Genomic DNA, 27,642 nt, shown 5'->3' on the forward strand with positions numbered 1-27,642 from the left:
CAAAAGAATCAGACATATGACAAGAGACAAGGGGCCACTTGACAAAATTTATAAAATGGAAATGAGAGAATTTTACTCAGGTCAGAAGATAGGAAAACATGGGTGAGAGAGATAAACCTGGAAAACTCAGTTCACTTAGAATCTACCCTATACAATGGGAGAACTGCAATTGACTAGATAATGGGGCGATAGTAATGCCCACGAGAGCTGGAATCCTATACACACTGAGTTTGAATCAAAAATCCTCTCATTTAAATCACAGCATCTCAGTTAGTTTCCATGTACCATTAGTGCCAAAATTTTGCAAAGGCAGACACTAAGGTTGGATATAAAGGGTAAGAAGTTAAGCAACTCTGAACTTGATCTTGACCTACAGATTACAGCTAGCCATGTGACTTCCCTTTAAAGGGACTATAACCTTATGTGTCTGTACAATACTTGAAAAACTTTCATTATATAAGTCATAGTCACTGTAGAAAACTGTGAAAAATAAGAATAAATAAATAAAATAAAGGCCAGACCCCGGTACCTTGAAATATCCACTATCACCATAACAGTAATGTTTTTCTTCTTTCATATATTTTTTATAAATTTCTCTTTCTAGATATACAATGTGTTAATGCCATACCTCTGGTAGGTCTATCACCACTCAGAAAGTCTTACTCATGGACAATTGTGAATATCCTGAATTCACTGGGAGCCAGGAAAAGGTACAAAATTCCCCATTAAATCACCTATCTGTTTGTAGACTGCATCATCTGAGATGCAGTCTACAAACTGCATCGATGAAAGCCTTTTTATTTTACTTTTATTTGTGTGGTCTTAGTGCTTTCATTCACATCAAAGTGCTTTCAATATTGCCTTCTGCACCTGGTCCCAGCACTGACAGAGCTACTTCATCTCTCTCATCCAGGTCTCTTAGGGTTAGCTACAAGGCAAATTTCTTCCTTGCTACTGCCCACCTCTCAAAGCATGATCTTGGTGTTCTTTTGCCAACAAAGACTTCTTTCACCAAAGACCCTATACTTTACTTATGTTGCAGATGACTGAAAATGCAACTCAAATTAGCTTAAACTATAGATTTATTGACTGATGTTATTGAAAAGTCTAACTTCAGGCAATGCTTGGCTCAATGGCCCCAGTGAAAACATCAGGGACCTCATTTCTAGCTGTCCTGGCATTGGTGCCTTCTGCAGATCCTACAGTGTCCCTCTCCCGTCCCTTCAGAGCACATATCTGCACACCAAGAACATCTCTTGGCCACTCTCCCACAAGCCCACGGATGCACATTCCTTCAAACACCAAAACTGGGTTACAGGCTCATTCTTGAACAATCTGTGTCCATAGGGTCAAAAAGGACTAATTGGGTAAGGCCTGGGTCACCAAATCTCATGCTCTGAAAGTGAGAGAAGGGTGGTGACCCTAAAGAAAAAAGTGTGGTGCATTTTAACAGGAGAAATGGATGCTGGGCAGCAGAAGCAAATATCCACTATAGCAGAAGCAAATGCTTCCCAGAAAGAGATGGGGTGGTGGGGAGATGGGGAAAGAAACCTTGATCCTCCAAATGTGGATGGCTCTTTTTCTTACAAAAAGGGTATTTTAATAACATAGTGCTTTTTAAGGACTTCCCTGGTGGCTCAGGTGGTAAAGCATCTTTGATCCCTGGGTCGGGAAGATCCCCTGGAGAAGGAAATGGCAACCCACTCCAGTACTCTTGCCTGGAAAATCCCATGGACGGAGGAACATGGTAGACTACAGTCCATGGGGTCGCAAAGAGTTGGACAGTACTGAGCGACTTCACTTTCTAGTGTTTTTTAACTTAAAAAGGACACATTCTTCATGACCCCAGGGAGATGCTAAAGAGCTCTCTTGTCTCTAGAGTTTTTATATTTAGTAACTGGATGAGTGCCAGAGAGATTTTGCGGTCACACTCAAACTAACGTCAGTCAGCTCCGTGCTGCTCCTGCTCAGGTAATCAAACCTCTTCAGAGAGGAGGAAATGGGAGGGGTGTGAAATAATTAACCCTTGATAACTCATCAAGGCTCCCAGTGACGAAACTGAAAAGCATGAAAACCATCAAGAAAATTCTATTGAGCTACGTGTGAGTCACTGTGGGAACTCCTATCTGAGGTTTCAACTTGAAAATGCCAGTCCCAGTCTCCTCCAGTGTGATGCTGGTGGGGAAGTGGTGAGTGGTTGCTCACCCCAAGCATGTTCTCCAATATGGCAATTCTTTGTGTTCATTATTTTTTTGCTCCAGGTTCAGACACTAAAGCTAATCATACTTCTCAGTTTAACAGACATACTCTTCATCAGTCCCAGTGAGGATTCTCTCTTATTTCATTTCACTATTTCCCCACTTTGTCTCTGACTCACAATCACATTTCTTTCATCTCATGGGCATCCACTTCACACAAGAATGTTGAACAGTTTTCTGAAGTATTTATTCCAGTTTACATTCTTACTGGCAGTGAGAACTCTTAACGCCCTACGTCTTTGACAATATCAGGACTGTCACACTTTTTAATTTTTTCCTGAGTGTATGATGATGTCACAGTATGGCTTTAAGGTTAAACTACTCTGTTTAATGGAAAACGGTAAAGATGTACAGAACACTGCATAAACTTAAATTTACAGTTTACCAATACTTAGAAAGCAAACACACAAGTAACCAGGACCCAAAACAAAAAATAAAACATAGCCAATCTCCTAAGTCCTCTGACCTCTACTCATTTCCCAAGCACAAAACCTTCCTCCTGTCCTATAGGTAACTACTACTCGAAATTTTTCAGTAATTGCTTGTTTTTAATAGCTTTACCATTTAGGTAATGCATCCTAAAGTTTTATGTATAATTTTGATTGTTTTTGAACATCATAAAGCTGAAATAACAAAACCCCCCCAAAAAAAATTGTCTATAGGCTTTTGCATCTTGCTTTTTTCATTTAACAGTGTACTTGTGAGATCCATTCATGCTGCTTTGTATCTCTGTGGGGTGTTATTACTGAACAGTTTTCCTGGAACTGGATATGTCTCAAATTGTTTATTAATTTCAAAATGAACATTTAATCTTGTTTCAGTTTTCAGGAACAATGTCACCCTGTACATTCTCATTTATGAATTCATGGTGGACACACAGGAGCTTCTCTGGAGCATTCTTCTGACAGTGGAATTAGCAGGTCAGAGGGTATATATGTTTTGAGCCATACTAGATAAGGCCTGTTTCCAAGACATCTACCAGTAGTGTATGAGCTTCTCCTATTCCATATCCTTCTCAACAGTTGGTATTGAGAGATTTTTTTTTTTTTTAGCCAAACTGGTAAAGGATATGATGGCCTCTCACTAGAGCTTTACTCTGCATTATACTCATTACTAACAAGGTTGTGAGTGAAAAGTGAAGTCGCTTAGTCGGGTCCAACTCTTTGGGACCCCATGGACTGTAACCTATCAGGCTCCTCCAATCACAGGGTTTTCCAGGCAAGAATACTGGAGTGGGTTGCCATTTCCTTCTCCAGGGGATCTACCAGACCCAGGGATCAAACATGGGTATCCTGCATTGCAGGCAGACGCTTTACCATCTGAGTCACCAGAGAAATAGTCACTAACAAGGTTAATGAGCATTTTTTCTTTGGTTTATGAACCACATGGATCTAGGGAGTGGAGGGGCACAAATGATTATGTGGGTCTTTGCCTATTTTTTCTGTTGGGCTTCTCAGTTTTTTATTGATGCATATGAGTAATTTATATACTCAGGATACCAGTCCTCTGCTGGTTTAATCTGTTATTAATGTTCTCCCACTTTGTGGCTTTTCACTTATTAATGGTATGCTTTTTGAATACAATTTCTTAATTCAAATGTAGCAAAATTTACTAGCTTTTCCTTTGGTGGGTTATGTTTCCTGTATTTTATATAAGAAGACTTCTCTTATCCAGAGATGATGAAAATGTTCACCTAACATTATAGTTTTGTTTTTTACTGGCAGACCTTTAATTTTGCCAGAATTGATTTGCATATATTTTTGTCCTAGCCCCATTAATTGAAAATTCCAGCATTTTCCCACTACTTTGCAATGCCATCTCTGTTATATTTGAAAAATCATATAGGCATGAATCTGGTTTTTGGTTTTCAAGTCTGTTCCAATAGTATATCTGTCTTTCCTTCTGTCAGTATAAAGCATTATTTTAACTACTGCAGCGTTATGGGACATATTGATGTCCCATAAGGCAAATCCTCCACCTAGTTCTTTTATCAAGAGTATCTTGGCTATCTGGGTCTCTTGTACTTTTCTCCTACACATTTTAGAAGCATCACATCAAATTAAAACAAAACAAAACAAAACAAAAACTGGTAAAAATTTGACTAGCTTGCATTGACTCTGCAAATCAATGTGGAGGAAATTTGATCTCTTTACATTGAGTGTTCCATTCCATAAACATGCTTTATCTCTGCTTACATTTAGATTTTCTTTAATGCCTCAATAAAAATTTAAAATATTCTCCTTAGTGGTCTTCAGCTGATTTCTTAACGTTTTTTCCTGGGCATTTATTATCAATAGATGCTGTTTTTCATAGTATCTTCTTTTTTCTATGTTAATCTTTAAATTTTATTGACACATAATGAACTTACAATGTTGTGTTAATTTAAAACTTTTGTTTGTTGCTGGTATTCTGAAATGCACTTTATTTTTGAATGCTTTTTTCTTCCAACCAATGAACTTTTTTATTAATGACTAGTTCAGTTCAGTCACCCAGTCGTGTCCAACTCTTTGTGAGCCCATGGACTGCAGCACGCCAGGCTTCCCTGTCCATCACCAACTCTCCGAGCTTACTAGAAAAATTGAGTCAGTGATGCCATCCAACCCTCTCATCTTCTGTCATCCCCTTCTCCTCCTGCCTTCAATCTTTCACAGCATCAGGGTCTTTTCCAATGAGTCAGTTCTTCGCATCAGCTAGCCAAAGTATTGGTGTTTCAGCTTCAGCATCAGTCCTTCCAATATTCAGGACTGATTTCTCTTAGGATGGACTGGTTGGATCTCCTTGCTGTCCAAGGGACTCTCAAGAGTCTTCTCCAATACCACAGTTCAAAAGCATCAATTCCTCAGTGCTCAGCTTTCTTTTTCTTAGTGCTCAGCTTTCTTTATAGTCCAACTCTCACATCCATACATGACTACTGGAAAAACCATAGCTTTGACTAGATGGACCTTTGTTGGCAATTAATAATTTACATGTAGATAATTTATTAATAAAACCATAGTCTAAGCTATGTGAGATGGACCACACAGAAGGCTGAGTGCCAAAGAATTGATGCTTTTGAACTGTGGTGTTGGAGAAAACTCTTGAGAGTCCCTTGGATTACAAGGAGATCCAACCAGTCCATCCTAAAGGAAATCAGTCCTGAATATTCATTGGAAGGACTGACGCTGAAGCTGAAGCTCCAATACTTTGGCCACCTGATGCGAAGAACTGACTCACTGGAAAAGACACTGATGATGGGAAAGACTGAAAGTGGGAGGAGAAGGGGATGACGGAGGATGAGATGGTTGGATGGCATCACTGACTCAATGGACATGAGTTTGAGCAAGCTCCAGATGTTGAAGGACAGAGAAGCCTGGTGTGCTGTAGTCCATGGAGTCACAAAAAGTCAGACACAACTGAGCGACTGAACAACTATCTGTAAATTATACTGAATTCTCTATGTAGCCAATCATATTTTCTGCAAATAATGACAGTTCAGTTTTTTCTTCAACCCTACATTTTTCTTACCAAATGTTAGGCAATGTGTACATATTTAATGGAAGTTTTGATAGCAGACATCTCTGTTTCATTACAGCTCTCAAAGAAAAAGTTTCACCTTTCACCTTGGGTATAATACATGCTGTAGATTTTATACAGCTACTATTTATTACATTAAGAAAGTTCTCTTCTATTCCTAAATGTTCTAAGTTTTTTCTTTTTCATGAATGGATACTAAATTTTATATATTTTTTGCAACAGACTACATTTTCTATTCTACGTTTCTAAAATAAACATGGATTGACCATAAAGATCACATTTTAGTTTTACTTATTGTGGTCTCATAAAAATAACTGGGGACTCTTCCATTTCCCTTTTTTCTATTCCAAGTCTGTATTTATTTTTTTCTAACAGTGTTTGATAGGACTTGTCAGCAAAACTATTTGAACTTAAAGTTTTCTAAGATTTTGACAACTTTGTTCTTAATCATTAGAAAGCTATTCAAGTTTCCTACTCTTAAGCCCGGATAGTTTTATAAGAATTTATCCATTTTACCTAAATTATCAAATTTGTTGGTATAAAGTTATCCATATTTTATTGTCTTATTGTCTATCAAATCTATAGTGATGTCCCTTTTTCATTTCTGCTCATTATTTATGGCTTCCTCTTTTTTAGCCACTCTTCCCTTTAGGTAGTAATGAGTCAGAACCCCAGGCTCATGCACCACTGATGCCTTTCTGACACCCACTCAGCCCCTCCAGATCAGATGCTTCTTCACAGATGACTAGCAAGCCTAAAACCTGAGTATGTTGCTTGGGGATGAACAAGTTTCAGAAAGAATTAGCATGGGCCTTCATTTTTGACTTTAGAGGGTAAATACCCTGTGTGCTATATTGTGCTGTCATGTTCAACTCTTTACAACGCCACAGACTGTAGCCCTTCAGGCTCCTCTGCCCATGGAATTTTCCAGGCAGGAATACTGGAGCGGGTTGCCATTTTCTACTCCAAGGCATCTTTTCGACCCAAGGATAGAACCCACATCTCTTTTGTCTCCTGCGTTGGCAGGCAGATTCTTTACCACTGTACCACCTGGGCTTCCCAACTACTCTATGAGATGGGTCTACAATTATCATAGCTAAGGAAACTGAATGTCATGGTGGTTAGTATTTCAAACCAAGGCTACAGTGCTAGTACATACAAGAGCTCAAATTCTACCATGTTTTACTCTTTCTCTCTTCTCTTTTAAACCTTATTTTTAAATCAGCCATTTACTAGCCAAAGTGTCTTCAATGTGTAGCAAGTCACATCTTCATCCGTAAAACAGTTTTTAACATTTTTCCAATCTGAGTATGGAGAGACAGACAGACAGACAAACACATATAGCAACTCAGACTATACTCAGCAACTTGCTGTTGCTATATATAGAATATACTTTCACAAAAGTACTCCCATTCTTAATGGCTCTTAACGAGTGTATAGTATTCATAGTATACCTTCATGCTTATTGAATGACTGAAAAATTGTGAAAATAAAGACCCAAAGGCACCTTTCCTTGTAGTTATGATACAGTATATTCCAAGCCAGCCATGTCTCCCCTTCCCAATGCCTGACTCCCATCCTTTCAATGTCCTCCCTTATTCCCAACCTACAGAACAGCAGGGAACCAGCAGCTTCACAGATGGTGCTTCACAGCTTGATGCTAAGCAGATGTGAGAAGCATCTTTCTGTCATCATCTACTCAGAACTAATCAACAGTGTCTGAGGTCTTCCTCAGGTCTTGTCCGGGCAGCCCTGAGAGAAAAGCTCTAATCAATTAAAAAAAAAAAAAAAGAACTCTTATTCACAACATAGTACTGATTATTTTGAAAAATCTATACCCCATTCTCTCCATGAGAAAAAAATGTGTAGGCCACAGCAGATACAGCATCTCACTCGTTAAATACAAAGTTCAGTATTAGTTTCTCCGAGTTCCCTCTTCTATCACCTGGCTGCAGTCCCTAAACAAGAGGTAACAGTGCCACTTACTGTTAGACTCATCACATTACAGTTTGAAACCAGTTCCTCAGTTTTGAATTCTAAATGCCAAATGCAATTAGCAAGAAAAGTAACAGTCGACCTCTGAGCTTACAAAGTACCAGAAATTATGCTGAGTGCTCTGTAGCCATAATCTCACTTCAGCCCTAGAACAAACCTATAATTTTTATTTTGCAGTTATTAAGTGGTTTTATGAAACTATTCCAGGGTTAAGAATCCAATCACCTAGATCAGACCCTCTGGCCAAATTCACTGGCTGCCTGTTTTTGTACATTCCACAAGATAGGAATTATTTTTAACATGTTTAAATGGTTTGGAAAAAATCAAAAGAATATTTCATAACATGTAAAAATTATTTAAACTCGTTTCAATCTCCATATCTAAAGTTGGAACACAGCATTCTCATTTATCTACGTATTTTCTATGGCTGCATTTGTACCGCAGTAGAGGAGTAATTACAATGGCTAAAAAATGTCAACTCCTGACCTAGATTCTAATCTGGATACACCACTTGTGCAAACCACAAAACTGATCCCCACTTTCATAAAGTGGGGGTGATACCTACTTAGAGCGAGTTTTAGGAAGGTTAGGGCTTAAATACACAGTATCTCGAGACAGCAGCAAAATTTGACATAAATGCTTTAAAATGTTCAAAAGGAGCTCATAATTTCCATCTGCAAACTTCCTTCCTCAGTTTAATACCATGTGATGTATAAAATAAGAACTTGGGGGTTAAAATATCAGATTCCACTTTTGACTCTGTTACTCACTACCTATGGTTTATTAAATACATGATGGGGCAGCAACAGCAGCAGAAAGGTAATAAAGGATGAAGGTTTAGGCTTTGAAACTAGAATATTTCAATCCTGGCTTTGCCACTCACTAGCTTGGTGACTTTGGATAAATGACACCCTTCTGAGTCTCCACTCCCTCATCTGAAATATGGTGTAAAAAACATGATTTTAATGGGTTGTTTTGAGGATAAAATGTTTTTCTGTATATTGATTAGAACAGTGCCAACTAAGCGCTTTATATGCATGCTATTGATGTATGTTACAACTTAGGGCAGGGTGCCCCAAAATATTTCCAAGGGCATACTGAACTAAGAAGTGGCCAATACAAGAGCGACACTCTGACCACCCTCTCCCAACCCACCCCTGCATGATTTCCCCCAAAGCAAAAAACAAACCTCTCCCATGAAAGGTGCACTCACCACAGTGAAGGGAAGAGGACACCCTTATCACCAGAGATAAGGAATTTGAACTCAAAAGCCTATATAAATAAACTTTGTTACCTCTTTATTACTCCAAGCCCAAATTGTTTAGATTCTTCATTGAGCACATGCCAATTCCTCACAAATTCAGTGTTTGTCTAAAGAATATAAATGCTCTGGCTACTTCTTAGGCCCCATTGCTGAGACCTCTGTGTATAGGAATTAAAATTTTCTCTTATCAATTTGTCTTGTGTCGGTTTTATTATCAGTCCAATCTCAAGAACTCAAGAAGGGTAGAGGGGGAAATTCCCCTCTCCCCAACACTTCCCATCAGATTTAGGATAGAGCAAACTCCTTTCCCTGGCCTTCTAAGTCCTGTAACCTACCACCATCTGCTTCTCTAACTTCAACCGCCTCCCTCCCTATGGTGTGGCCCTAGCAGCCTTTTCCCTCAAAATCATGCCAACTTTTGTCTCAAGAGACACTCGTACTTGCTGTTTCCTGTGACCTCAGGACAGGCCTTTTCTCTTAAATACAACACAGCACATTTGAAATGGTCTTCCACAACCCTTAACAATTTCAAACACAGAAACAACTTGAGAAAATAATGTGGACAAGGCATTTTGAGTAGGAAATAGAAATATATTGGAAGCAAGATTCTTGTTACAATGGCTGGTTAATGCAAGAATTTATGCCTTCAAAAATTAACCTATTTGTGATCCTGTTTCTTTCATTTTCATTCCCACTCTTCATACCCCCAGGAACTAAACCAGTGTCAGGAATAAAGAGGACCACAATATCCACTAAATGACTAGAGCAAATAAATGGACTTAAACAGAGGGGTGGACCACCTCCTTCCATACATTAACATGTTTGGATCTGTCATATTCTTACAGAATCTGACGCCATCCCCCCCCCCCCCCCCCCCGCCCGTCCCCCGCCAGCTGAATGGCCCAGCTGAAGTCAGGAATGCCACCCCTAACTTCTCCCTTCCAGCTGGTCAATTACCTTTTTTTTGGAGACAACTCCCAGACAGTAGTACAGAAAGACTTAACACCCAGGAACTGTTAGCACACATGTTCTCCACTCATACCATCAAAGAAGCTGGTTTGTATAGAATGAAATTAACAGAAAAATCAGAAAGGAGGGACAAAGCGTTCTGGGTCAGGTTTGAGTCCCACTTGCCCTAAAGAACCTCCAAGTCCTCTTCATGGTTTGGATGTTTAACTTACCCCTCAATCATGTAACACGTGATTTCAATAATCCTGTTAGGGATTTCATAAATCCTTCATCTCATAAATTTAAAAGGATTTCATAATCCTTTCAACAAATTCATCTTTTGCTTAAACTAGTACAAGTATAGAGTACTGAGTAATGCAATCCTTTATCCTATGGCACAACAGTCACCTACAAACTTCTTAAACCCAATTTCAGGGCCCCACTCCAGAACAATGAAACCAGAATCCTTGTAGTCTGGGTCCCAGCACTGGTAATCTCAAGAGTTGCCCTGGTTATACCTTCAGATATTCCACTTCAAGGTATCAATTTATAAGGAATATTCATTACGATCAGGTGTGCAAAGATGTATTTTAATACTTAGAGTTTTTACATACACTTTGAAATCTGTAACAACTATCAGACCACTGGTGTTTTTTCACCAGTGTTTTTTCCATTGTAACAGCAGGAGTTCACATCAGAATTCATTAGTTTATGTCAAGTTCCACCCTGACAGATCTGCAAGATCATATCCCTTCAAAGTCAGAATTTAAGATTTCACATGAAATTTTAATCTCTTACTCTTTCTCTCCAACAAACATTATATACAAATAATGCTGTGACTCTCTTAAGGATGTGATAGTGATAATGTGATTCAGTTTTTTCCATGCAAGGATTTGCAAAATTGGTTTTGTACTTCAGTGTTATAAGAGGGTTGTGTTCAAAGGAGATTCCTTTGGAGAGTTGCCAAAGTGTTATATCTACCTTATTCTGCCATAGGGAGATGAAGGGGTTTCCTTCCCCCTTCAATTTAAACTTAACAGAGCCCAGACTGTGTCTCCTGGAGTCTATGGAGCCAAAAAATCAATACCAAACACATATGAGGAAAAAACAAATGAGACTTGCCAACTATCTGCCTAACAGAGAGGTTATCTACTTGAAAGTTACACAGTTGTGTCTGACTCTTTGTAATCCCATGGACTGTAACCTGCCCGGCTCCTCTGTCCACGGAATTCTCCTAGCAAGAGTACCGGAGCGGGTTGCCATTTCCTTCTCCAGGGGATTCTCCTGACCCAAGGATCAAACTCAGCACTGCAGGCAGATTCTTTAGCAACTGAGCCACTAGGGAAGCCAAATATTTTTTGACAGGCAAGGGGCCCACGGACAGAAACAGCAGATTGGCCCCACTTGCCAAGAACATCTGTCCCTCATCTGGCATGGCTTAGGCCCAGTCCAAGAGAGTATGCAGAACAGGCTATCTACTTGGGAACAGCCTAAATGCCCCAGAATTTTAAAGAAAAGGATAAATGAGTGTTTCACACACAGAATTGACCCATGGCCACTTTAAACCGGACTTCGCCTGTTTATTTGGGCAAAAGCCTTATCATTATCAGGGATTCTTAAGCTTGAGCCTGCATGGGAATCACCTGAGAGCTCTTTAACACAGTTTGTTGAGCCCCACTTCTAGAATTCACTTTAACATGCCTGGGGTGGACCTGAGAATTTGCATAACCAGTCCCCAAGTGATGTCAATGCTGCCAGTCTAGCACTATGCTTTGAGAATCACTCAAAGCATATTTCTAAATATGCTTTATTAAGAGAAAGGCTGGGAGAAACCCTCATATACAAGGCAGACTCTCCATCAAGATTTCAGTGGAAGAGGGGTTGGAGAAAAGAGAAGTGCAGAAATGAAATCTCAGTGCTCAAAACAACAGTAACAACAAAATAACAACAGTAAGTTGACTTCTTATTCACATGGTGAAGTTAAATCAGCAGGGGTAAGGAAAGGGGTGGGACGGTGGGGAGGATGGAGTTAAAATGAAAGGAGGTCCTGGTCTTCAGGCATTCAAGGACCCAAAATGACCAAACTTTTGCCATCTTCAAGTGGCTTCCAAAGTTTTCCTGGGTGTGATCATCAAACCAGATGAGAAGAGAATGGTGGGTGATATAAAAAACTTTTATGGGGCAGGCCTGGATTTTTACATCATATTCCACTGCTAAGAATTCAGTCACATGGACTCACAGAGATGCACAGGGAATGGAGAACCGCAGTTTCTGGCAAGGCAGCATGTCTCAGGGGAGCAAGAATCTCTGGTGGACATCCAGTAATCTCTGCCACCAAACCCCCTTTCCATGGCAGGCTTCCACCCTTAAGCAAGTCTGAATCTAGGAAATGTAGTACAGATAATTTACATAGACATTTTAATGATTAAAATGAATGTCTGTAACTAAAAGTGATCAAAGGACTTCTTAGTGACTGGATAAAAGTTCCAGGACCCATCCAGGATACGGGTAAGAGGCTGAGACAGTGTTTGCAAGAACAGCCAAGAGAAAAAATGAAACTTTTACAACTCTGGGGTTCCTCTCTTTAAACATGTTACACTATTCTTTTTTAGAGATTAAGCAAGTTTTTAAGTGAAACAAAGATTTCATAATTTCATTTATAAAGTCTGATATCTTTTATTATCTATCACTCTTAAAGCAAATGACAAATCTACTTCCCAGGGTTGAAACCTGCTATCACTGAAGATATCTTCAAAATTCACTGCAACTCTGGAAACAAGGATATGCCACAAACACCTGCACTCTGCTTTTTAAGGGGATCACTCTTAATTAATGTAGGCACACTCATTTACCTATGCTTGCCATAAGGTGAAATTACTGCTATGACTTCTCACAATTGAGAAAGTTGGAGAATCAAGCTGCTTGCAAGACTTCTTTCTAGTTATCTCTCTTTTGAAACTCTCTAAAAGTGAATTAACTAATGTGTTTACCATTCACTGAACGGGAAAGGAAAAGAAACATCCTTCATGGCCTTTCATTCATTTCATCAATCAGGACACACAAGGCAGCATCTTTCTCTATAATCTGATCTCTCCTATGACCTGAATTTTCTCTTTGTTGTTCATTCTGTCCAATACAATTGTTGCTGTCATCAGCGTCCATTGGTTCAGTTTTTACTCTGATCCCTGCTTCCGAATGAGGCAAATCATCAGGCAGAGAAGCCAAGCAATTCTGAATCATCTCAATGACTCGTTCCAGATGCTTTTGAAACCTCTCAGCTGTCTCAAGACGTTGACGTTTCTGCACCTCCATCATGACTCTCAAGGTCTCTCTTGCTTGGTGGGGTCGGTATTCATTTATGAGATGATGTACATGTACAAAAAGCAGCTTAAGATCTTCTAGCTTCTCTTCTCGTTTTATACTCCCAGGGCTCCTTATCAAGATATCTAAGAGGTCTAAGAAATTAATAAGGATAGACATATTGAGTTTTCTCAGTTCTTTCTTGTGATCAAACTGCATAGGATGAAGTCGTTCAATACCCTGACTTTCTAAAGGGCGGATGATAAGATCATCACACTGGAACTGGTTGCCAAACATCATGTAACTGTCCTTTATTGGAGGTGGAGGCTTGGGAGCGAGGCCTTCTTGAATATTTTCATCTGTATACTCCTTGATGTACTGCATCGGAGGGGGTGGGAGGGCACTCACTTGCTGTGGCTCACCCATTGTGGAAGATCAAGAACCTACAGAAATAAACCATCAAACAAAAAATAAGAGGAAAACAAAACATAACAAACACACACACACAAAGAGACCAAAGATTGAGAGTGGAGCTACAAAACAAACCTGTCACATTCAGTGATTAATGACAGAATATTTTCCCTATTCTCCCATGGCTGTTCGGTGCCCAAGACAAAAATTATCTCCGTCATCTCTAAAACTAACATTTACAACAGGGAAAAGCTGCTATCCTTCTCTAATTAGCATTATATACTCAATCATTCAAGTATTTTTCCAGCTCTACTTAACATTTTCATCAGCACAAAAAACTACTGTAGTATACAGCTGACCTTCAAAGCTATGGTTTTTCCAGTAATCATGTATGGATGTGAGAGTTGTACTATAAAGAAAAGCTGAGCACCGAACAATTGATGCTTTTGAACTGTGGTGTTGGAGAAGACTCTTGAGAGTCCCCTGGACTGCAAGGAGATCCAACCAGTCCATTCTAAAGGAAATTAGTCCTGAATATTCATTGGAAGGACTGATGCTGAAGCTGAAACTCCAATACTTTGGCCACCTGATGTGAAGAACCGACTCATTTGAAAAGACTCTGATGCTGGGAAAGATTGAAGGCAAGAGAAGGGGACGACAGATGAGATGGTTGGATGGCATCATCGACTTCATGGACATGAGTTTGAGTAAGCTGCAGGAGTTGGTGATGGACTGGGAAGCCTGGTGTGCTGCAGTCCATGGGATCGCAAAGAGTCAGACACGACTGAGCGACTGAACTGAACTGATATAGCTGATCACTGGACAACATCGTTTTGAACTTGCAAAGGTCCACTCACATGTGGATTTTTTTCAATAGTAAATACTAGAGTACTACAAGATTTATGGGGCTTCCCTGGTGACTCAGTGATAAAGAACCCACCTGCCAGGACAAGAGATGTGGGTTTGATCCCTGGGTCAAGAAGATCTCCTGGGGAGGGAAATGGCAACCCACTCCAGTATTCTTGCCTGGGAAATCCCAGAGGAGCCTGGCGGGCTAGTCCATGGAGTTGCAAGAGTCAGACATGACTTAGTAAATAAGTAAAAACAAGACCCATGTTTGGTTAAATCCTCAGATGCAGAACCACAAATAAGAAGGAATGACAGATACAAAAGGTCAATTCTAAGTTATACTGTGCAGAGGCTGGGCATCCCTAACCTCCCAGTTGTTCATGGGTCAACTATATTTTCATCTATAAGTGAAACAGTCTGGATTCCACACCCCTCACCAGTTATGCCTCATTTCTCTATCCTCTCTACAGCCAAACTACACATGCTGTCTCCCCATCTCCATGTTATAATCACTTGTTTTATATTACAGATTGATTTCCAAAACAAACACCTGTAACTCTAAGGAACACTGACAAAATTAACACTGCTCTAGTCTAAACAAACTCACATCATCTGAGCTTCTGTGATCCAATTCAACTTTTTTTTCTACAATATACTTTACAAATTTTTATAGATTCACTAACTTTTCTACATCCACTACAGAAGTTTCAAACTCAAATATATCTTCAATAACCACAATAACCTCTATCTATTCCATTTTAAGCTTAGGTATATCATAAAATGAGAAGATCCTGAGTGCTCATTTCGACTAATCTTACCAGATTTTCAAGATTTAATTATACAATCCAACATCAGAGATAGCAAGTAATATACTGGAGGCAGAGTCATACTTGGAATTTCTGAGTTACTAAGGGCAACTATGGGGCAGTCCTGAGTTTCCACCAACCTATAGTGGTGAACTGGATACTACTGGGAGTCAACTGGATACTGTGATGAGTTACTCTAACTATACCAAGCTACACTTCACTGCTCTACTAGCTTTCTGTTTATCCATTTTTATCAATATCCAATCTGGAATCAACCTTCTTCCTCCACAAATACTAATCAAATTAATCAACAATCACATGACCAAATTCAATGGACATTTTTCTAAGGTGATCTTAATCTCTCAGCACCATTTTCTTCTTTTCAACCAAGTCCCCTTCTCCCTCAGCGTCTGTGATCTTACATTTATGTTTTCCTCCTACCTTACTGGAGGCTCCCTCTCAGTCTCCTTTACTGCTCCTCCTTCTCTATCCAAATTTTAATGCTGGCATGCATAGAGGAGTGTCCTACAGAGTCACAAACTCAAAAGCCAAAGGGAAAAGACACGGAATATAAAGAGTTACACATGCAGGGGCAGGGATTAGAGAGAACAAAGCAACTCCAAGCCAGACCTCAAAGCCTCCAGCCACTACCATTCACTCATGAATTAAGATTCACTGCACCTTAGTCTTGATTTTTCAAGAAAGGAAGGAAAAATCCAGATTTTTATGGGGAATTTCTCAGTTTTTAAAAATACTAGCAATTAATTCTGGAATCTGTCAAGTACTGTGAAGTCAAAAAGAATTTATCTCTAACAACCTCTGTGGTCTGCGACCCACTAGTTTTAGGCCTCTGTTTTATGTTCTTCTTGGGATGACCTCAGTCAACTGCATAGCTTTTATTAGCATTTCTATCAGTGGTTCTCGCCCAGGTGTGATTTTTGCCAGCTCAGTTCAGTCTCTCATTCATGTTCAACTCTGCAACCCCTTGAACTGTAGCACGCCAAACTCCCTGTCCATCGCCAACTCCCAGAGTTCACCCAAACCCATGTCCATTGAGTCAGTGATGCCATCCAACTATCTCACCTTCTGTGTCCCCTTCTGCTCCTGCCCTCAATCTTTTCCAGCATCAGGGTCTTTTCAAATGAGTCAGCTCTTCACATCGGATGGGCAAAGCATTGGAGTTTCAGCTTCAACATCAGTCCTTCCAATGAACACCCAAGACTGATCTCCATTAGAATAGACTGATTGGATCTCCTTGCTGTCCAAGGGACTCTCAAGAGACTCTCAAGAGTCTTCTCCAACACCACAGCTCAAAACATCAATTCTTTGGTGCTCAGCTTTCTTTATAGTCCAACTCTCATATCTATACCTGACCACTGGAAAAACCATAGCCTTGACTAGATGGAATGGACCTTTGTTGGTAAAGTAATGTCTCTTCTTTTTAACATGCTGTCTAGGTTGGTTGTAACTTTCCTTCCAAGAAGTAAGCATCTTTTAATTTCATGGCTGCAATCACCATCTGCAGTGATTTTGGATCTCAGAGAAATAAAGTCAGTCACTATTCAACTGTTTCCCCATCTATTTCCAATGAAGTGATGGGACCAGATGCCATGATCTTCATTTTCTGAATGTTGAGCTTTAAGCCAACTTTTTCACTCTCCACTTTCACTTTCATCAAGAGGCTCTTTAGTTCTTCTTCACTTTCTGCCATAAGGGTGGTGTCACCTGCATATCTGAGGTTATTGATATTTCTCCCGGTAATCTTGATTCCAGCTTGTGCTTCTTCCAGCCTAGCGTTTCTCATGATGTACTCTGCATATAAGTTCAATAAGCAGGGTGACAATATACAGCCTTGATGTACTTCTTTTCCTATTTGGAACCAGTCTGTTGTTCCATGTCCAGTTCTAACTGTTGTTTCCTGACCTGCATAGAGGTTTCTCAAGAGGCAGGTCAGGTGGTCTGGTATTCCCATCTCTTTCAGAATTTTCCACAGTTTATTGTGATCCACACAGTCAAAGGCTTTGGCATAGTCAATAAAGCAGAAATAGATGTGTTTCTGGAACTCTCTTGATGTTTTGATGATCCAGCAGATGTTGGCAATTTGATCTCTGGTTCCTCTGCCTTTTCTAAAACCAGCTTGAACATCTGTAAGTTCACGGTTCACGTATTGCTGAAGCCTGGCTTGGAGAATTTTGAGCATTACTTTACTAGTGTGTGAGATGAGTGCAATTGTGCGGTAGGTTGAGCATTCTTTGGCATTGCCTTTCTTTGGGACTGGCATGAAAATTGCCCTTTTCCAGTCCTGTGGCCACTGCTGAGTTTTCTGAATTTGCTGACATACTGAGTGCAGCACTTTCACAGCATCACCTTTCAGGATTTGAAATAGCTCAACTGGAATTCTATCACTTCCACTAGCTTTGTTTGTAGTGATGCTTCCTAAGGCCCATTTGACTTCACATTCCAGGATGTCTGGATCAAGGTGAAATATCACAGCATCATCATTATCTTGGATATGAAGATCTTTTTTGTACAGTTCTTCTGTGTATTCTTGCCACCTCTTCTTAATATCTTCTGCTTCTGTTAGATTCATACCATTTCTGTCCTTTATCAAGCCCATCTTTGCATGAAATGTTTCCTTGGTATCTCTAATTTTCTTGAAGAGATCTCTAGTCTTTCCCATTCTATTGTTTTCCTCTATTTCTTTGCACTGATCACTGAGGAAGGCTTTCTTATCTCTCCTTGCTATTCTTTGGAACTCTGCATTCAGATGCTTATATCTTTCCTTTCCTCCTTTGCTTTTCACTTCTCTTCACAGCTATTTGTAAGGCCTCCTCAGACAGCCATTTTGCTTTTTTGCATTTCTTTTTCTTGGAGATGGTCTTGATTCCTGTCTCCTGTACAATGTCATGAACCTCCGTCCATAGTTCATCAGACAATCTGTCTATCAGATCTAGTCCCTTAAATCTATTTCTCATTTCCACTGTATAATCATAAGGGATTTGATTTAGGTCATACCTGAATGGTCTAGTGGTTTTCCCCACTTTCTTTAATTTCAGTCTGAATTTGGCAATAAAGATCATGATCTGAGCCACAGTCAGCTCCAATTAGAAGGCATATAGCAAGGTCTGGAGATACTTAGTTGCCACAACTTGGAAAAGGGGTGTTACTGGCTTCTAATGGGTAGAGGCTGGGAATGCTGTAAACATATAATGCACCAGGGAGTCCCCCACCACAAAGAATTTTCCCATCCAAAGTGTCAATATATGTGCCAAAGTGGAAAAATCTTGGTCTCTATTTGAGTCTTGGGTTTGTTTTTTTTTTAACTGAAGTATACTTGATTTACAATATTGTGTTAGTTTCAAGCATACAGCAAAGTTATTCAGTTTTTTTCAGATTATATTCAATTATATGTTATTTCAAGATAATGAATATAATGTGCTGTGCTATATACCAAATCCTTGCCGCTTATTTATTGTATATATAAGACTTTGTTAATCTCATACTCCTAATTTACCCCTCTTTCTCCCTCTCCCCTTTGGCAACCAAGTTTGTTTTCTATGTCTGTGAGTCTGTTTCTATTTTGTTTATATATTCATTTGTATTATTTTTAGATTTCACATATAAGTGATATCATATAATATCTGTCTTTCTCTTGATTCATGAGTTTTGATCTCCAGTCTAGACTGCCTCTGGGCTCTCTGTGGATACTTCATAGGGCATGCAAACTTTAAAAAAAAAAAAATTTGATTCCATCTACAATACATACCCTCTAAATCTGCTCCTCTCATAGCTTCTAAAGCTTCTAATCTTTCCTATCTCAGTAAGATGTCCCCATTTTCCACCTAGTATTCCAAGCCAGAAACCTAAAGTTTATCTTAATGCTCCTTTTTTACTAACCTCCTCTCCTCACCATCACTGCCAAGTCCTGAGATTCCCCTGGAGTAGGAAATGGCAACCCACTCCAGTATTCTTGCCTGGAAAATTCATGGACAGAGGAACCTGGCAGGCTGCAGTTCATGGGGTTGCAAAAGAGCTGGACTCAACCAAGCATGCACACAGGCATGCTGATTCCAAACCCTTGCTATCTCAAATTCATCGGTTCTGACCATGACACCACTCCCTCTTATCTGGAACACAGTGGCTTCGCAGGGATCTTTTTGTTTCCACTACAGTTCGTCCATATAATAGCCAGTCTAATTCTCATACCACATTCCCTTTTACTTATATCCTAGCAATACTGTCTTCAAGTATTCTCATACAATTCTTTATACCAACCTCTTCTGCCTCTAGGTCTTTTCATGTGATTTTCCTCCTGCTTCAGGCACTAGCTTAAAAATGTCACTTCTAAAGATATAACTTCTCTGATTATTCATCAAAAGCAGAACCTGTCTTCCCCCTTTTATTCTCTTCATCAATATCTGATTTGTGTCCCCAACCAGACTATAAACTCTATGAAGGGAAGGACTATGACTATCACAGTTCTCGCTGGGTTCAAAACCACGCACATAAGCTTCATAAGTATTTGTTGGTAGCTCCATTCATTACACAAAAGCTTCAAGTCAAAGGGAATTTGAAAGCAGGTACAAACATCTTTAATGTGTATTTCCTGCTGCAAGTATTTAATGTTTGTCTAATATATGACAATAATGATTATGATGACAAGTAATACTTGAGTGCATACTACTTGCCAGGGACTGTTCTAAACTTCTCTCACGGTTGTGAGAAATCTGAGAAAAGAAAGGTGAGCTTTCCATTTCAAGGATGAGGTCACTGTGGCTCAGAAAGGTTGATCAACTTGTGTAAAGGAAGTAGCCAGAGCCAAAAGATCTCAAACACTACATTATACTATCTTTCAAAGATAAATAAGAAACACTGACTCCATCTTAGTGTTCCTTACAATCTATCAAGGAAAACGGACAAAAAATAACTGTACGTTTTAAGGGTACTACAAAAGACCCACAGATCTGACCACCAAAAATCAATCTAAAAATTCCATATGGGAAAATACATCAGAAGCAAAATTAAAAGATAAGCCTATTTTTCTGGAAGAAGAATGCATGCAAGCTAACAGGGGTAAATACTAGAAATTTAATTATGATTTTTTAAAACATATTTTCTGATTCCATCCCTATGAGAAGAAAAGCACTGACTTCATATTGCCTTTTATTCACAACTCTACCTCTAGTACCTTAAACAATGGCTAGAAGAAGCTAAATCCTCAATAAGGATCCACTGAGTTTTTTTTAACCTGACACCACCTTTATGGCAGAAAGTGAAGAGGAGCTAAAAAGCCTCTTGATGAAAGTGAAAAAGGAGAGCGAAAAAGTTGGCTTAAAGCTCAACATTCAGAAAACGAAGATCATGGCATCTGGTCCCATCACTTCATGTCAGATAGATGGGGAAACAGTAGAAACAGTGTCAGACTTTATTTTTTTGGGCTCCAAAATCACTGCAGATGGTGATTGCAGCCATGAAATTAAAAGACGCTTACTCCTTGGAAGAAAAGTTATGACCAACCTAGATAGTATATTCAAAAGCAGAGACATTACTTTGCCAACTAAGGTCCGTCTAGTCAAGGCTATGGTTTTTCCTGCGGTCATGTATGGATGTGAGAGTTGGACTGTGAAGAAGGTTGAGTGCCGAAGAATTGATGCTTTTAAACCGTGGTGTTGGAGAAGACTCTTGAGAATCCCTTGGACTGCAAGGAAATCCAACCAGTCCATTCTGAAGGAGATCAACCCTAGGATTTCTTTGGAAGGAATGATGCTAAAGCTGACACTCCAGTACTTTGGCCACCTCATGCGAAGAGTTGACTCACTGGAAAAGACTGATGCTAGGAGGGATTGGGGGCAGGAGGAGAAGGGGACGACTGAGGATGAGATGGTTGGATGGCATCACGGACTCGATGGACGTGGGTCTGAGTGAACTCCGGGAGTTGGTGATAAACAGGGAGGTCTGGCGTGCTGTGATTCATGGGGTCGCAAAGAGTCAGACACAACTGAGCAACTGAACTGAACTGAACTGATGTTAAAAAAAATAACAGAAAAATAGGCAAAAGATGAAGAAAATGCAAATGCTGAATAAAAGCAAGAAAATATTCAGAATAATACCCTGCTAAGAGCAAATTTTTAAAAGAATCCTTTTTGAAACAATTCCATTCACCATTGCAACAAAAAGAGTAAAATACCTAGGAATAAACCTACCTTAGGAGAGTAAAAGACGTGTATAATGAAAACTATAAGACAATGATGAAAGAAATTAAAGATAACATAAATAAATGGAGAGATATATCATGTTCTTTGACTGGAAGAATCAATATTGTGAACGTGACTATATTACCCAAAGCAATCTACAGATTCAACACACTACCTATCAAATTACCAACATTTTTCACAGAACTAGAACAAAAAATTTTACAGTTTGTGTATGGAAACACAAAAGACTCTGAATAGCCAGAGCAATCTTGAGGAAAAAAAAATGGAGTTAGAAGAATCAACCCTCCTGAATTCAGACTATACCACAAAGCTATAATACTCAACAATATGGTACTGGCACAAAAACAGAAATACAGATGAAAGAAACAAGAAGAAAAGCTCAGATAAAAATCCTCACACCTATTGGGCAACTTATCTTTGACAAAGGAGGCAAGAATACATAAGAGAAAAGACAGCCTCTTCAATAGATGGTGCTGGGGAAACCAGACAGTAAACTACATGTAAAAGAATGAAGTTAGAACACTTCCTAACACCATACAAAAAAAAAATAAACTCAAGATGGATTAAAGACCTACACATAAAGTCAGAAACTGTAAAACTATTAGAGTAAAACATAAGCAAAACACTCACTGACTTGAATTACAGCAAGATCATCTTTGATCCATCTCCTAGAGTAATGAAAATTTAATAAAAAGAAGTAAACAAATGGGACCTAATTAAACTTAAAAGCTTTTGCATAGCAAAGGAAAATTTTTACAAGGTGAAAAGACAACCCTCAGAATGGGAGAAAATAATTCAAATGAAACAACTGACAAAGGATTAATTTCCAAAATATACAAGCAGCTCATGCAACTCAACACCAGAAAAACAAATAACCCAAAGAGTGGGCAGAAGACCTAAACAGTATTTCTCCAAAGAAGACATACAGATGGCCAACAAACACATAAAAAGATGCTCAACATCACTCATTATTAGAAATGCAAATCAAAACTATAATGAGGTATCACCTCATACCAATTAGAACGGCTATCATTTAAAAATAAATGAACAATAAATGCTGGAAAGCCTGTGAAGAAAAGGGAACCCTCCTGCACTGCTGGTGGGAATGCAAACTGATACAGACACTACACAGAACAGCATGATTCCTTAAAAAAACTAGGAACAGAACTGCTATATGACCCAACAATCCCACTACTGGGCATATATCCTGAGAAAACCATAATTGAAAGAAACACAAGTACCCCAGTGTTCATTGAAGCCCTTTTTACAATAGCTAGGACATTGAAACAACCTAGACGTCCACTGACAGATGACTGGATAAGGAAGGTGTGGCACATATACACAATGGAATACTACTCAGCTATAAGAAGGAACGCGTATGAGTCAGTTCTAATGAGATGGATGAACCTAGAGCCTATTATTGGAGAAGGCAATGGCACCCCACTCCAGTACTCTTGCCTGGAAAATCCCATGGACGGAGGAACCTGGTAGGCTGCAGTCCATGGGGTCACTAAGAGTTGGACATGACTGAACGACTTCACTCTCACTTTTCCTTTCATGCATTGGAGAAGGAAATGGCAAGCCACTCCAGTGTTCTTGCCTGGAGAATCCCATGGATGGGGGAGCCTGGTGGGCTGCAGTCCATGGGGTCACTAAGAGTTGGACATGACTGAACGACTTCACTCTCACTTTTCCTTTCATGCATTGGAGAAGGAAATGGCAAGCCACTCCAGTGTTCTTGCCTGGAGAATCCCATGGATGGGGGAGCCTGGTGGGCTGCCGTCTGTGGGGTAGCCCACAGACTGAAGAGACTTAGCAGCAGCAGCAGCAGAGCCTATTATACAGTGAAGTCAGAAAGTCAAATATTGTATGTTAATGCATGCGTATGGAATCTAGAAAGATGGTACTGATTAACCTATTTGCAGGGCAGCAATGGAGACACAGGTATAGAGATCAGACTTGTGGACACAGTGGGGGAAGCACAGGGAGGGACAAACTGAGATAACAGCATGGAAACATGTACATTACAATATGTAAATGTACCATATAGATAGCAAGTGAGAATCTGATGTGTGACACAAGGAGCTCAACCTAGCGACAACCTACAGGGGTGGGATGGGGTAGGAGATGGGAGGGGAGTTCAGGAGGGAGGGGATTTATGTATACCTGTGGCTGATTCATGATATATTCATGATTCATGATTCTGATATATGGCAGAAGTCAACACAATACTGTAAAGCAATTATCTTCCAATTAAAAAAAGAAAAAAAAGGCAAAAAATCCCCACATATATGTAAAATAGCTAATGAGAAGTTGCTGTATAACATGGGGAGCTCAAATCTGGTACTCTGTGACAACCTACAAGTGTGAAATGGAGTGGGGGTCGGGGGGAAGGTTCAAGGGAAAGTTGACATATGTATACTTATGGCTGATTCACAGTTGCCAATTAAGCGATTATCCTTCAATTAAAAATAAATTCTAAAAAAGGATCCTATCCATATAAGACTATCAAGATTTCAAATACTCCATCACTTAACAAACAACACTTTCTATGTGGCAGGTGCTGGATTCCAGCACAGATCACACTCTACCTTTCAGCTTCTTCAGAGTGGTCATGCCAATTTTACAAGCAAGCTCTTAGCTAATCTGGCCCTGCAGGGAAGTCTTCTGCAGTGGAAAACATCCGTTGCCCTGAGGTCCCACTAAACACCATCACAGCCACCATAACACTCTAAGGTGGCAAGCCAGTGTCACCAAGAGAATATGGGGAATTCTCATACACAACTGATAGGAAACAAATATGCTTACTTGGAATTAATGTGACAGTATCAAACACTGTAATGCTGATTTCTTTGACCCAACAATCCTTTTTATTATTTTATATTGAAGTATAGCTGATTAACAACACTGTTGCTGTTGTTCAGTTGCTAAGTTGTGTCCAGCTCTTTGCGACCCCATGAACTGCAGCACCTCAGGCCTCCCTGTCCCTATCTCCCAGAGTTTGCTCAAATTCATTTCCACTGAATCAGTGATGCTATCTAATCATCTCATCTTCTGCCTCCCCCTTCTCCTCTTGCCCGCAATCTTTCCCAACATCAAGGTCTTTTCCAATAAGTCAGCTCTTTGCATCAGGTAGCCAAAGTATTGGAGCTTCAGCATCAGTCCTTCCAATGAGTATTTATTGTTGATTTCCTTTAGGACTGACTGGTGACCCAACAATTCTATTTCTAGAAATTCATCCTACAAAAATATTGGTAGAAGTACACAAATCTGTGTATCAGGATATTTAATGCAGCACTGTTTGAAAAGAGCAGGAAAAGCTGGAAATAACCCATACCTTCATCCATACCTTCACCCATATGAGGCCTTGGATAAAATGTCTATATATACACAATATGGCCACTAAGAAAAAAAGGGGTGAAAGTACATGGAATGGAGGGTTATAAATACTGTGTACTGGTTCATTTATTTACAACACACTTATGATAGTTGCAAATAGTTATAACCAATGTTTTAAAACTTTCAAAAATTCAGACTTTTCAGTCTATGAATAATATTCCATATTCTTCAGATTCTTCAAATGTTAACATTTTCCCTCATCTGCCTTATTGGTCTCTCATCTCTTTATCTAAAATACTTCAGTGGGTAGACCCAAATAATAATGTCCTCTTATAACCACATAATTAACAAAATCAGAGAATTAGCAATCATCTGGTACTTCAAAATAAATTTCATACAGCCTAGGTTTCACCCCTTCAAGCCTTTTCAGATTGGAATTCCTGTTTTGTGCTTCCCAGAACCTTGTGTAATCCTCTACTTAAACTGCCAACCCCCAAAGGGCAACTAAATGACAGGTATCATTGTTTTATATTCTCTTTTACTTAAGCTTCAAACTAATTCTATGAGTTACTACTACTATCAATTTCATTTTAGAGATGAGGGTCCCAAGTCTGTCTCACCAAGAAGTATCTGTAACCAGATCAAAGGGCCAGGAAATGGCATAGCAGGAACTCTCAACCTTGCCTGTTATGGTTGCACAGCACAAGCTCCTTTAAATCAGTAAACAATGAAGCATCTTAGAGTACAAATGGAAACTGACATACAACAGAAATCATGTTTGTTTATACCACTTCTCCAGACTAAACTTGTCAAAGGCAACGGAGGTTTTTCCTAAGACATGCGTCAAGCATCAAAGCTGATTATCAGACTCAAGATCATCTTCTAGTGTTTGTTCCGTTCTGACGGATTTAACCCAAAAAAGAAAGGTATTGTAGGGTCTTATCTCCAGACGTTCGACTCGTTTATCTACTGTAAACGGAGCTGCTGGAATGTAGCTTTAAAACCTCCCCAGAAGATCTAATGAATGACGCCTGGGACCTACCTCCTTCCCCGTCTCCCATTAAATCTTTTGATTTCAGGAATGCTCCCTGAGGAAGAAGGGCGAGACTGGTTAGGGACAAGGCCAGAGAGAGGCCAGAAGACGTGGCGAGGCCACACAGCTCGGTAAACCAGCGGAGCGGGTCTAGAACTCAGGTGTGCCAACCTCCGGCCGGGCTCGGCCTCCCCCCGGAGGCGGCCTAGGGCCCGCCACGCAGAGGGTACCTTCCCACGAGAGGCCAACTACCCCACCCACCCCTGACCCCGGCTTCGCGAGCTGCGGGGAAGGTCGCGCTCTCTGAGGAACGCCGGAGAGGAAGGCGGACGAACGTACTCAGCACCAGGCCTCCCCGGACTCCCAGCCCTCCCAAAGGAAGCAGCGGGGTCCGGAAAAAGAAATGTACGAGGAACTGAGGCCCAAGCCGTCGCCGCTCACTTACTTCAGCTCTGGGCTTACACTAGCAGCCGCCTTCTCCACCTCAAGCCGAAATCCAACTTCCGGCCTCCACTTCCAGGAAGAAGCCACTGATACTGTCCTTTGATTGGCTGGAAAGAGCTGTCCTTTAACCGAGGCTCTAGTCCCGCCTCTGTGACGGTTGGCTCACCGTTTCGCGGGCGCATACTCCCTCTCCCCAGCCACCCCTTTCCTCCTACCTTCCCTCTGGCACCTCCCACCCTTCCGTGATTCTGCAGCAGCCACAGGGTTTGGGGTCGCGAAGAATGTGTTACTATTAAAAGTAGCTATTCTTTGCTTTCTTTTTCTATTTTCCTGAATATTCGCTGGAAGGACCAATGCTGAAGCTGGAGCTCCAATAGTTTTTCCACCTGATGTGAAGAACTGACTCATTGGAAAAGAGCCTGATACTGGGAAAGATTGAAGGCAGGAGAAGAGGGTAACAGAGGAGGAGATGGTTGCATGACATCACTGACTCAAAGGACATGAGTTTGAGCAAGCTCCTGGAGTTGGTGAAGGACAGGAAGGTCTGGCGTGTTGCAGTCCATGGGGTCGCAAAGAGTCAGACACGACAGCTATTTAATATTGTGAAAATCAAGTCAGTATTTTTGGATACCAATTATCTGAGGATCCAGTAAAGTCCACCCCTTTGTGACTGTCTGTATCAGTCTGATACTGGATGTATCTATTAATCATCTTTTAATCTGTAGTTTCTTTCCTCTACCTCATTCTCCCCCACCCACAATCAATTTATTTGTTGAAGAAGTTTGTTCACTTTTGAGCATACCCCAGTCAGGCTTTTCTCCATTGAGACCAATGTTACATAAACTGTGACCTCCAGTGGGCATACTTTAGTCCTCATCTTGGTCTACTTTCAGCAGCATTTGGCACACTTGATCATTTGAATTGCCCCCGGACTGAGTTCTCCTCTTAATGTCATCCAGGTGATAATACTCAAGTGGTATCTAGATCCTGGCAACACCCTGTCCCTTGCACTCAGACCCTCTTAACCAACAGTATTACACATCTTTATTCGACTGTAAAGTCTCCAACATAACAGTTCATCTTCACTCCTCTTTCTCCCATACTCTATTCAAAATTGAGGTATCAGTCTTTTGTATTAGTTCTATGTGGAAATAAGTAAAAGTTCAAAATATTAATTTTCACCATCCGCACTGCTTCCATCCTCATCCATGCCACCATAATCTTCCCCTGACTTCTGAAATAACCCCCTAAATGTCAATAGTTTCCT

The 27,642-nt window shown here is 40.1% G+C and overlaps 1 protein-coding gene across 2 annotated transcripts; it reads right to left on the minus strand.

The window, feature by feature from the left end:
- Positions 1–10,547: 10,547 nt before the first annotated feature.
- Positions 10,548–26,462, minus strand: MED7 (mediator complex subunit 7). 2 transcript variants are annotated; one of them, XM_069590011.1, is made up of 3 exons: positions 26,377–26,429; positions 25,941–25,986; positions 10,548–13,721 (listed from the first exon to the last, which is right to left on the minus strand). In XM_069590011.1, the coding sequence occupies exon 3, from the start codon at positions 13,702–13,704 to the stop codon at positions 13,003–13,005; it is 702 nt and encodes a 233-aa protein (XP_069446112.1). In that variant the 5' UTR covers positions 13,705–13,721; positions 25,941–25,986; positions 26,377–26,429; the 3' UTR covers positions 10,548–13,002. The 2 variants fall into 2 exon arrangements, with proteins under 2 accessions (XP_069446112.1, XP_069446110.1); XM_069590009.1 differs by lacking the exon at positions 25,941–25,986 and having other exon boundaries at positions 26,377–26,462.
- Between the last annotated feature and the right edge of the window lie 1,180 nt (positions 26,463–27,642).

This window comes from Ovis canadensis, chromosome 5 (genome assembly GCF_042477335.2).
Source record: "Ovis canadensis isolate MfBH-ARS-UI-01 breed Bighorn chromosome 5, ARS-UI_OviCan_v2, whole genome shotgun sequence".
NCBI classification, from domain to species: domain Eukaryota; kingdom Metazoa; phylum Chordata; class Mammalia; order Artiodactyla; family Bovidae; genus Ovis; species Ovis canadensis.

Excerpts from the sequence above, each read along its gene's own strand:
- MED7 (XM_069590009.1), bottom strand. The coding sequence starts at position 13,704 with ATGGGTGAGCCACAGCAAGTGAGTGCCCTCCCACCCCCTCCGATGCAG.